Source organism: Hetaerina americana, unplaced genomic scaffold (assembly GCF_022747635.1).
Source record: "Hetaerina americana unplaced genomic scaffold, ioHetAmer1.1.p SCAF_7, whole genome shotgun sequence".
Taxonomy (NCBI): domain Eukaryota; kingdom Metazoa; phylum Arthropoda; class Insecta; order Odonata; family Calopterygidae; genus Hetaerina; species Hetaerina americana.
This window is the reverse complement of record NW_027287316.1, coordinates 31,983,444-31,996,269: the sequence shown is the minus strand read 5'-3', so window position 1 is coordinate 31,996,269 and position 12,826 is coordinate 31,983,444. Positions and strand designations below refer to the sequence as shown.

The 12,826-nt window shown below is 38.9% G+C and overlaps 1 protein-coding gene and 1 non-coding gene across 2 annotated transcripts in view; both read right to left on the bottom strand.

Moving 5' to 3' along the window:
* Invadolysin (leishmanolysin-like peptidase, invadolysin) overlaps nucleotides 1–12,826 on the bottom strand; it is a 263,276-nt gene that overhangs the window by 40,900 nt on the left and 209,550 nt on the right. The window contains exon 3 of the mRNA XM_071595427.1: nucleotides 1,489–1,519. Within this exon, the coding sequence (XP_071451528.1) occupies nucleotides 1,489–1,519 (31 nt within the window). The remainder of the gene's footprint in view (nucleotides 1–1,488; nucleotides 1,520–12,826) is intronic.
* On the bottom strand, nucleotides 11,827–11,933 carry LOC139696970 (U6 spliceosomal RNA). The gene has a single exon (XR_011702677.1). It is a non-coding gene; the product is annotated as a U6 spliceosomal RNA (small nuclear RNA).

Here is a 12,826-nt window from a genome sequence, read left to right as displayed (position 1 = left end):
AGTTTTGCTTGCAGTTTTCTTCGATTTTCAGGGGCGTGGTGCATCATGAGTTCTTGCCACCGGGTAGAACGGTAAATAAGGAATATTACCTGCAAGTTATGCGCGAAGCAATCCGCCACAATCGCAACAAAATTTTTTGGAAGAACAAAAATTGGCCTTTGCACCATGAAAACGTCCCTGCTCACACATCGTTAATTGTGCGCGAATTGGCCATAACCAACACACTACTGATGCCGCAGCCATCGTATTCCCCAGATCTGGCCCCAGTGACTTTTTCTTGTTCCCTAAACTGAAGAGACCCATGAAAGGACGACGTGTACGCCACGATAGACGAGATAAAGACTGCATCGAAGGAGGAACTGAACAAGATGACAAAAAATAATTTTTTGAAGTGCTTCGAGGATTGGAAAAACGTTGGCACAAGTGTAAAATATCTATTGGGGATTACATTTGAAGGGGACAAAATAGATATTCATGAATAAATAAATAATTTTTGAAAGAAACTCAAAATTCGCGATACTTATTGAACAGATCTCGTACATACAATAGCATAAATACATTTCCTACCGCACTACCTTGGGAGATATTAGCGCTTCTAGTACCAATGTTCTCGAATTCCCCCTCTCGAAGGGGGAAGTGGCGCCTTGACATACATTCGTACGGCGTTTACTGATGCGCTCCTCTACTTGAAGTAAGAGAGATCTGTTGAGTATTAGCTGATGATCGGATATTTTTATAATTAAATAAGTTATGTGGTTAAATGTTTTGCGATATAAAATTGGGACACATGAGTATTAATAAAATATAATTTGAAACTCGACTAGAAATAATTTTGAACATAGATTTCTCCAAAAACCTTTTTAAAAATTCCCTCACCGGCGTTGAGACAGGTTGTACAATACGCCATTGATATGACCTATTTGTCTTATCACTAGGTTCTTATTTTATTTCAAAACGTAAGTTACTTTCCGGACAGCCTTTGCTGACAACTTGCGGGATTTTTCACTGCGGCGCACATTTTAAAGCTCGCAGTGAGCAAAGTAGAAGAACCACGGTCTGCACAATACCACAACAGGATGCGTACTGAGAGTTAGACATCAAGACAAGACAGTTACGTTTAGACATCAAGATGGTGGTTCCAGCCCTACCCACCGCCACGCTAGGCCGAAACTTTAATTATTGCGTTATTTTCTTGACAGCCCTCCTAACTTTCAGCAGTATGAATAACATTTTTCCCTCAGTAAAATTATAAACACTTGTAATTTTTAGCAATGGTCTATCAATTTTAATTTTATAAACGTTATTACGACGCAAAGGAGTATTCATTATCATATAGCCTCATGTAGCGAAGTACAAACCAAATTAAGCCCGATGATCACATCAGAAATTACTCCTAATAAACTGTGATTTAACACCCCCGTTATACGTCCTTGCAATGTAATACTCAACTGTTAACCCCTTTCTACCATGGTACTCCTTGTAACTTACGTTTATCACGTCCCGCTTCTTCTTGTCCAGTCTGAAAACAAAAAGAAAAGGTGAATTAATTCCAATTCAGTAAATATTTCACAACAGCATCTTGTTGCACAAGAATCACTTTTATCAGGAAGATAAATACGTGAAATTGTATTCCAATCCTGGATTTTACTTTTTTTGAGGAATCACCCCGTTGATAAAAATGTGGAAAAGCACCAGACTGACAATTTTAATTACGGCTCAAACCAAATCGTTTAGTAAAAGATTAAAGGACTAATACCCAGAGTTCGAAAAACAAACAAAATGCAGACAAGAATTGAGAAAATGCCACAAAAGAAAGTCATTCAGGATTTCATTATTTTAATAAAATGGAAAAAAGCGTAATGAAAGCCGGACATTATGAGTCAGAATATTCAATCAAATACTTCAGTAAAACTTCAGGTTTTCTGAACTTTCAACTTCAGACAGGTACACAAAATTTCAAGTATCTTTGATCAAGTAAACCCAGAGTGTCACTAGGTATCAGTGCTCCATCCAGGTCACTTATTTGCATAGATGTGGGATTTTATTACCATAAATTTACCGCGTTACCATTGATTACAGAGCTACGAAGTCGTACGCAGTCGTCATCACGGGATGAGATAGACAGCTGAGGTCATTGGTACGTTACGGATAGGTGGGTGAGATAGGTTGATAGGATGCTAGGGAATAGCGGAAAAGGTTGAAATAATCCAGGCTTCGTCTATACCTTACTCTTGAATGAATTTCAATCGATCAGAAGTTTGTTCATCCAAAATACTCATCACAGCAAAAGAAATACTTCACGCCTTACCTAGAATCACGTTAGGCCTTCGAATTTATTATTAAAGAAATTATTCCGTGAAACCATTTCACGAAGACACATTTTGAGGACGATTTCCGCTTATTCACCGCTCGTAACATTTCTTAATCCTTTTGGTGTGTGACGAAAATTCTTAAATTCGCTCTACCAAGATATCAGGAGTAAACTCCAGATTTTCAACCAGGAGTGCTCCTTACCGGTAAACGTAGGTTTTCAATGGACACAGGGACTAACTCTTGCAAGCACTTAAGTCCTTCTAAGGCGACAAGAAACACCGTAATACCCTAAACTACAATAAGACATTCTTAAGCTCCACGTACTTTCTATCTGCCTTCACTCTATCAAACATGCCTGATCTTTTCCTCCCTCACAAAACGTTTTCCCATGAAATTCGGTAGCTAAATATGATTGCCTGCATGATACAATACGTTTTCTCTGACCAGGAAGTAATTGGTGTCATTTCTGTACCCAAACGCATCGAGAATATCGTTGACTAACATCACCAGGGTATATGAATTCACAGCGTTAGAATTTCCGAAATCTAAAAAGAAAAAGAATAGCTAGGTACATTTCTATATATGCAATTTTACGATATACAATGTATACATAAATGACATCAACCAATGTACAAGTTCCTGTACCTTTGCCGAACAGAAAGGTTGAACACCACATTTCTCAAATTACTGCAGTGCTTCAGGATGCAGCCAAAAGGAAATTTATCGCCATGAGGAAAGGTTTGTACACGTAAAAGGCGCCAGGCAGATTGACGCCCCGCTTTCCCTAATACACTACCCTTTACAAAGAGAAGATACGAGAGACATTAGGTCATTCATAAATAACATCGTCCCGGACGGTTTGGACCAAGCTGATGCCAGATGACACGTGGTTCGCTGTCTGAACAAGGTGGTGTCATTCATAATAGACGGTGATTTTCTGCCAATTTCCATCCCTAACCTCTCGTCTCCTTGCACTAAGGGGATCCTATACGTACACACACCTTGAAAGTGCGTCCAGGACTCTGACAGCCTGTCCACGAAAAACATCAACTATAGCATAATTAGCAATATTTCGATTCATTATTGTTAATTTTTTTCTCATTTCAACCTCTGAAAAATTTAGCTTGTCACGGATTGTAATTTAATATCCTAAATTATTCAGAGAGAAAACAATCTACTCGTACATTCAGCGTGAAATCTATGAAGCTTAAATATAATTGATAGGCATTTAAAAATCAGTTACTGATGAATATTATAATCACTAAAATTTGACAATGCAACTCATTATTTTTAGCAAAGATAATATGGGTAGGCAATATTTCCAGAGCGCATTGCACTAAGTTGTCCGTAAGGCTGTTAGATATTTATTAACTAATTTTGAGCTTCGATACAAAATAAATATCGAGATGGCGGCGACTATTATCATGTACGACATCATTATCATGTCGTACATCGCTCAATATCGACAACGTTATTCTCGCAGCACTCTCTCGTCAATATCATACATGTCTATCGATGGTGTTGTACGTATCGTCAAGTATTATCGACCCTAGGTATATCGGTTTCTGAAAATTACCCATATGATTGAATATAAAATATATGGAGATTTGTCAAGATGAGTAGATCAGTACTGTAGACGAGATTTGCAATGGACGCAAGTTCACTCGCTGCTAATCGTACATGATTCTTTATAGATGCCATTCTTTTACGTCGACAACCTCCTGTCTTTTACTCCACTGACACTCCCCACCCCCATCCAATTCGTTGACATATTTATAGAAGCTCTTTTCTAGTTCGAAAACAAATAATCTCGCCGAAGGAAATAGCAACACGGAAAGAAATCGCCGCTAAGCAGTTAGGCAAGGGCTTCTGGCGGTCGGTGAGCGCAGGTGTTTCAATATTCATATTTCATTTGTTTTGATCCTAGAAAAAGAAACTTTCATTTATTGAATATTATTTCTATCAAAAAATAGAGAGAGAATAGTTTGGCAAGTTTTTGCGAAAGCATCATCTGGCATCCCTTATGTGAGCGTACCCAGTTTTATTTGATAATCCATTCACACCAACAAAATTTATTCGCAATAATTTGCAACTTTAGGCTAGCCAATGCCGATGTGCTAATATCCCCAGGACCTTTTTCGTCACGAATTAATTCCGAAAAAAGAGCATATAGTGATACTGATATACATCTCCCGGGTATTCTCTCACGTTCGGTCACGTATGAATGGGGTGTCAAACATCCAAAAAAAATCTGTTGGACGTCATAAACGGAGGAAGACGACCCTACATGACGAAGGCAACTTCCCACGCCGTCGTGTCACTTGATTCATACACCTAGCAAGCTCGCTTAGATGAACCGAAATTTCTCCTTCCCCGCCGAAGGCCGACCTATGGCCGGGCGACGACGGCAGCGGCAAGGGCGTAGGAGAGAGGTGGCTGCCGAGGCACTCCCCAGCCAGCCTGCGGTGCAGCGCTAAGGCATGTGACCGTGAGCGACCGGGACCCGGCCGAGACGTTCACTTGCACCCGACATGTATGGTGTGTGGGAATTTGAAATGATCGGCATCGCCGGTGTGACCCCGGAAAAATACGGCTAGAACGCGCTTGCATGCACTTTCCACGAGCCGTAATATGGATTCAAGACTAGGGCTTGACCTCTCTGCGGATGTGATTCATGACTTAATACCAACACCTTGTATCGTTCACAATAAAATTTTAAACCGATTATAAAAAAATACCTTAGGCTCACCAATTGGAATAACTCAAACGCATTATTTGAATTCAGTCACAATTAATCGGAGAAGATTGCACCGATATTCAGAAATACGTTGCCTGATTACATTGATTTTAAGAAAAGAAATTGAAAAAGAGCTGCGGAACATTTCTCTGGTGCGTTTATAAGTGGAAAGCTTACTACATTACGAGAGACGACAAAGGAAGCGGTGGGAGAGACAGGCGAATAGGAGAACAGGGGTAATAACAAGAGGTCTTCAATAAAATGAGACTCCAGGGTTTTGAAGAAATTAAAAAAAATGAGAATGAACCCGAAAAGACACGATTAACTGTTACATTAAGCCCGAAAATAGTTGAAAAATATATCTCCCAGAAAGATAATCAGTGAAGACAAAGACTTTAAATAGCTCCACGGTAAATTTCGGTAGTTCTTGCCTAATTAAAACAAAAATTATTTAAAATAAAATTCTCGTCTTAATTCCTCCCTTCTTTTTCCCATGCGCTCATTAAGACTTAATATTGATTTAATTAAATTTTTATAATTAAGTTAAAATGCATAATGTAAAAACAAAGCTCAACGGCAATATTGAGATAACCAGGTTGAAATATTAACATCTAAGTTAAATAATATCCGTTCAAATTTTTCCAAATAGAAAAACTGACACGCATTTAAAATTGAAATAACTATACAAAAATTTATTTTCAAATTCAATAAGTCTTTGTACTTGATTATCCCTGGTTAGGCTGTTAACGTTACAACTATTTACATTGGACCAAAAGAGAATAATCAGTTTATTTTTATACGTACATTAAAAGTGAGTTGACTCCAACAATATTAACCAACTCGGAGTTTTTTTAAGTTCTTATGACAAGCTCCAACAGTCAATACGAACTAGACCTTTTACAGCCAGTGCTAGCACGCACAAAATGGGCGAGATATTCTCGGCGAAAAATTAACATTTATCTTGCCCGGGATCCACTCTTGGAACCCGTGATTTCCGCCCGAATGCCTTGGTCGGTTAATCCACCATGACGCCATCCAATACTATTTTTTTGGGGGGGTTCTAAAGGAACGAGTTGGAGTGGCGAATTATTATGCATACAATGTCACAATGGTAACTTGATTCAACGAAGTAAGAGCGTACTTGAAACGCGTAGGAGAGTTTTTCCCCGACTGATTCAACGAAGCTGAAAGGGGAGCAACCTGACCGCAATCACGCACCGAGGCGAGAACAAATGCGGAAGACTCGCGTCGCTGTGCTAAGGGTGAAAATAAAAAAAACATCCCCTCTGAAGGCAATTACATGACTTTATGCATGTAATTGCAAGGCCATTCGGTATTAAACACCCCCAACGGACGCCCCTTGACAAAAGTTTTAATGGCAAGGACTCGAGTCATCCAAGCGGAGAAATAAGTATTTTCAACCCGTTTCTAAAAAAAACTCGACGACTTTAATTACACTACTTTAAAAAAATTAATAAATACAAATAATAATCATTTTCTTCCTCTAATGACAACTGCTCAACTCCAATCGATTTCATTTATAAATATTTTTTAAATGTTTAATGTCTTTTCCAACAGTTTAAAATATTTTTTGCCTTAAACTATTTTTGCAATTTTTTTCAAGACACATGCATGGACCATTAAAAGTTGATTTCTAAGCCAACTTTGTTCCGCGACCTAAGAGTCGGGAACCATTTGCGTTCCGATCCACGGGATTGCAGCTTGAACCTATTGCAACGGAATATTAAAATTCACTCAGAGGATCTCGGGATTTAGGGAGGAGAAAACAACTATACGACATCATTTGATATAGAACGGAATATAAATTAAAACTAAAATCTTTCCGACTTATTTCCATTATTTTAAATGTCACATCGTTTTTTTTTCATTTATTCTCGAAATATTCAGTTTTCCACATTCCCTTGTTTTGAGCGCATTTCATCCCTCCATTATTTCTGTGCCGCTAATGATGATTCACGACCCCCAGGAATCTCACACGGTGAATAGGGCTTCGTTTTGAGTGGGAAAATTTGCGGAAACGTTCATCGGGTAGCTTTTCTGTAGCGATAAAATCCTTGGAGTGATCATACAACAGCCATGAGGGATATTACGATCGCACATTTCTTGACCTACACATAGATGAAGTTGGCTTGGAATAGCAGAATTGCACGCGAAATCCATGTGTTTTAGCAAATAAACTAAATTACTAAATAGCCAAATTCTTTCGGCTACGTAAGTTATAGGTCCGAGTGTTGCTGTAGCTACTACGTTGAATTTGCGGGTCGACTTAGGTTCGAATCGGCACGAATGGAGATTTTCCAGTCTCATTAAAATCCATACTCTGCACCGAGTGGAGGGTATCGCAAGTTGCGACTAGACGTTAAACGGTGTTTTTTTTGTGAATCTTCGTTCATAGTAATAATAATAAACAATTTTTATTGCTCTGGGAGCAAAGTCCCTTGGAGCAGAATACATGTTACATGAGGTTTTGAAACCTATGGAGTGAAACAGGTTTACATAATGCATAGAATAAGGTAATTAAACCAGTCACAAAACAGAATTTAACATCATTTGAACGAAACATATGGTACAATACATTCATACAAATACAAAGAACAATATTTAAATATTTAGCTTGATAGAACAGTAATAAGGTCATTTTGGTAGTGTGGTAGACAGATATTCAAACATTTTCCTGTTGAATTGGGATGTGTTCCTGGATAATTTTACTTTATTAGGCAAACAGTTACATAGTTCACAGGATGAAATACTGAATGACTTTTCATATATAGCCGTGCGGTATTTGGGAAGATGGAATTTTTTTGTAATGCAGGTTGATCTCTTTGTCGTAAGTGAATTGAATATCAAATTTTCATATAAATATGAAGGGGTTTTAGAATCCAGAACTTTAAATAATTGTGAGGCCTTTTGAAGCAATCTCCTCTGCTCGAGTTTTAGCCAATTCAACATTTTATAGTAAGGATTTACACGTTCATTAAAACGCATATTAAAGATGAATCGCAGACAATAATTTCGGATCCTTTGTAATTTGTATAGTAGGATAGTTCCCGTGTTGATTCACCCTCCGTTCTTCAACCGAGCATTTAATTCATATCTCCAACGCTCTTTGTAATGGTGAGAAAATTATCTCTGCTGTCGGTCATTTTCTCCAACGTTTACTACTGTTACTCTGTGGGCTGAGTACACTCCCTAAATATCTTAAGAAGGTTCGTAAGAGTACATATGTCACTATGAATCATGTATCAATGAAGAGTTATGAAATTAAATATAACACCCATTAATGCGTATTTCGTAAATAGATATTTAGCTGACACACAGTTTTGAAGCACTCTTAAGACTCATTAATTTTTAAAATGTTCTAAAATTTATTTTCAAATAGTTCTGAGACCATGATTGTAGAAACTGTGATTTTGACTGCTTTTCCAAAAAATCAATTAATATCACATAAACAACATAAACGAAGACTTATGTGCTCTTGTGTTTACGATATCACAACTTTCGTATAACTGCGAACCTGATACAGTTTGTCCATGAGAACGACATGCATTTCTGCACCATTAATGCACAATTCTATGAGTGGAATTCCTCCACTGACATATGAACTTGCGTCAAATCTAACATGTCAAGACTCTTGTTTTATCATCGTCATTTTATAGAGTGCACTTTGGACTGCAAATAGAGGTAATCTTTATCAAAATGACGCAATTATACAAGTTGAGGCTGCAATCTCCTTAAGTCCATGGCACGAATGTATGAGGTGTAATACTTGTCCGTTCTTAGATATCATGCCATTCATGAAGTACTTAGAATCAATATGTTTTGATTCGAATCAGTTAAATATTTTCAACCTCTCTATCTCAAGCCTAAACACCTCACCTACCTTCACCTACCATGCGCACTTCTAGTTTATCAAAGAGAATGTTTTGCGCGAAGAGTCAGTCAAAATACAAAGTAAACCAAATAGACCAAAAGAATCGACTTCTAGGCCGACTAGATCCAATCGTACTAGACCGAATCTAATAAACTACAACGAACCGATTCAAATACTTTCCGGTTACAATCATCAAATAATCGTCTCGGAACATTTTGCGGGGGGGCAATTTGAAGACCGACGACTGGCACACTATTTCACCGGGAAGAGAATGGGGAGAAGAAATTAAGGCTGTCAGCCCCGGAGAGAAAGCACCGCGGATAGCCTGAGAGAATCGCGATACTCCCGACCACGCACACGTGAATACGCCGGCTCCAATAATCCCGCCCGCCTTCTCGTTCCCCTGACTCATGCGCCTTTCGCACGGGCTTCGCCATTCTTCCATTCGCACAAATGAATCTGCACGAGTCTCCTTTCTCCCGTTCAAAAATCGCCTTCGCAAGAGCACTGTGAAAAATCACGTTTCGGTAGGAAAAATTGGAAGTTACTCGACCACCACTTAATTGATATCCGTCACGGATTGTTATATGCTCGCTTTACCTTTAGAGACATGCCCAGTCGTTACGCAAACATCAATCAAACGGTTCAATTCTCGAAAATTAACGAATTGAGAGTTACAATACGGAAACGTTTGACTGTGACGAATGTAAGGATTTCCTGAAAATGCTTTCCAAATATCTGGGGTGGTTTTCGTGCCCCCGCAATCCAGATAGCACGTTTGGATTGTTGTTCATGGGACTACGCTACCAGATTTTACAATACGCCCATGCCCGAGGCGGGACTTCAATACGCTACTTTTAGGTCAGTAGGCGAACGCGTTATCCAACACGCTATCATATATATATATTATATATATATTTTATATATATATATATATATATATATATATATATATATATATATATATATATATATATATATATAATAAATTAGACAGCAACAAACAATATAGAAACACATATAAAGATCACTCACACGTTATTTCTTGATCATTTCGACGAAATTCTGCTCCGTCTTCATCGGAAGATATATATATATAAAATATATACATATAATATAATCTTATTTTCTATCGAAAATAACTGTGAAGACAAAATGAACGGTTTTCACTCAACATAAATGAGTAATTACCGTAGAGATTAAAATAATTTGAGCATAAAATTCTATGAAGAAAGATTTGAGCTCCAAGAATCTCTCCATAATATTGAACTGCGCGTTTGCGAGAATGGATTAGGAAGTATTGAAATAAGGTCTCCATGGACATACACAAAATATGCCGCGGTAATATGAACATTAAAGAGGATGCCAAGTTGGCATTTGGCAATCCATTTGTAGCCGCAAGGATAAGCAAAGATACCTATTTATTTTATTTTATTTATTTAGTAAAAAAATTGTGCACATACAGCAGGATTGCCAATTTACAGTGACACATATAACAGGAACATATAAGGACACAAACATACAAACATCAACAAGACTATACTATTGAGGGAGGTGTGAGAGATGTGTCAGAGAAAGGTTTATAAATGTGTTGGCTGGGAGTGAGAGGGGGTCAATACTTTCGGGAAGGGAATTCAGTAAAGCGGGGAGACGGAAGAAAAGGGACCGTTTGGTGAGGGACAATCTGGGAACGGGTTGGTGGAATAAAGAGCGATCGCGGGTAACTCGGGGGGGGAACTCTGAAATTGATAAGGGAAATTAGTTCAGGACAGTCGTTAATGGAGTTAAGGGTGTTAGAATCATTTTTTAATGAGACATTTAAACCCATTGAATTATAAACCTTTCACTTTCACGACACGAATGAAAGCATTTAATATCCTTTAAAATCATAAGCGTACTGTACACGTATCACAGTCATATCAAGAAATGAATGAGAGAAACCTGGCCTAAATAAGCCGATCAGCAAAATGTTGGCGATTACGAAACATCGGGATCATTACCCCAATGATCACAAATCATCTCCGAAGAGTTGAGAGCGAAAATGGCTTTTTTAAAGCGATTTCCAATAAAGATTCTTTCGCCTCGAATTATTCGTGCAGCAAATGACAACTCGAAATGCATACCATAAAAGGTGTCCGCTTAAAGACTGCGGGCTTTATCTCCTGGTTATCGCAACACACACTCCAACTTTGAATTGGAACTTGAGCTGAGATGTATCCACTTCCTCTCGCCCAAGAGCAGACGGGACTTCAAAGATTTCCTCTCCGACGAGGGGACGCTGGAAGCACGAGACAGGCGGCATTTCCTGTAACCTCGTCAACTATTTGCTATTATTTCATAACGACTCACCCGAAATCCCCTCGACACGAAGCTCCGCATGCCTCGGGCCTTCTACTCACGAATTGTGTGAGCACTGCTCCGTAGAACTTTCACGACTTTCATCATCTGGTTCACTGAGGTCGCACTTGCCTTCGTTCTTATTTCAATTACATCAGTGATCGCGTTCCGATGCAGATGGAATGAAACTCTTTTGTCATTTATGAGCTTACAGTTCTTCTCTCTAATTTTTCAGAACTTATCCGCTTTTCAGTGGTCACCCTTTCTTCCCATGCTACAGTCTCATAAAGCGTTACAATCTGCCTCTTCCAAGCCTCGACCTTTCATCACTAAGGCTATTTTCGCTCTCCATGTTTCCCTAGGCTGTCCAAGTTACCCTCTTCCGGGTGGGTGACCATTCTAAATGAGTTCTTGGCCATCTTTCCTCGTCCGTTCTTCGAGCATATACCTTTCCGTTGGAATTGATTGATTTGAATTCAATATTTACAATCTCACGACTCCTATTTATAAACAGCATAAGTTCATTATTGTAGTCCATAGGGAGGGTAAACATGTGGACCGCTTCAAGATTTTTGGTGTCATCCTTGCGCAGGAGCCATGCTAATCTTCTCTGTATCGTTCCAATTTAGGCATATGTAACGCCGAAGTGGTGAAGTGGACTGAAAGAAAAACAAACGAGGAAGTGCTAGATGTGGTGGGGGAGGAGAGAGAATTTTTGGGAGAAATCAAAAATAGGCAGGAAAAATGGATGAAAAGCATCCTGATCGGTGGGTGGGTGACTGTGATCTAGGGGAGTAATGTTAGGTAAGCGCGGAAGGGGTAGGAATAGGATAGGGATGATGGACGGAATGAAGGGAGGAAGGAAGTATACTGAGTTTAAAGGGGTCTATTGTAAGATTAGACGTTGGGTTGAGGGTTGTCAAGATAGACAAGAAAACTGTCGCTGTACCTTTTGGTAGTTTGTGTCCATCAAAAACCTACAATAACCGGTAGATTACTGATAGTAATTGCCATTATTATAGACGGTTTACGAAGTTCCTACGACCTCTCCCGCTTCCCATACTCCATGCTTCTCCGTCATTCCGAAGTCCTCTAAATCGTCTCTCTCTCTCTCTCCAACACTCTCTCTTCCATCTCTTCTTCTTTATTCCTGCGATACAAGCTTTCTTTGGTCTACCTCTCAATCGTCTTCCATCTGGATATCACTCCAAAATTTGCTTAGGGATTCTTCCGTTTCCCATCAGTCTTACACGTGAATACGATCTTAATTGCTCTGATTTTATGCCATATACTAAGATGCTATTTACCTTCACAGATTATCTAATTATTTCTTTCCTTATCCTTTCTCCTTTTGATTTTATGAACAACATGCAAAGCTTGGAAAAGCGATTCTGTAGGTGAATGATGAAGGTGAGATGGACGGGTTGAATAGCTGATGACGTGCTTGATAGGAGAGTGGGATGTCTTATGATGAATCTGAAAGGGAGAAGGGATAACCCAATCGAACTCATTTTGAGAGACGGTGGCCTAATGAAGACAGTCGCCGA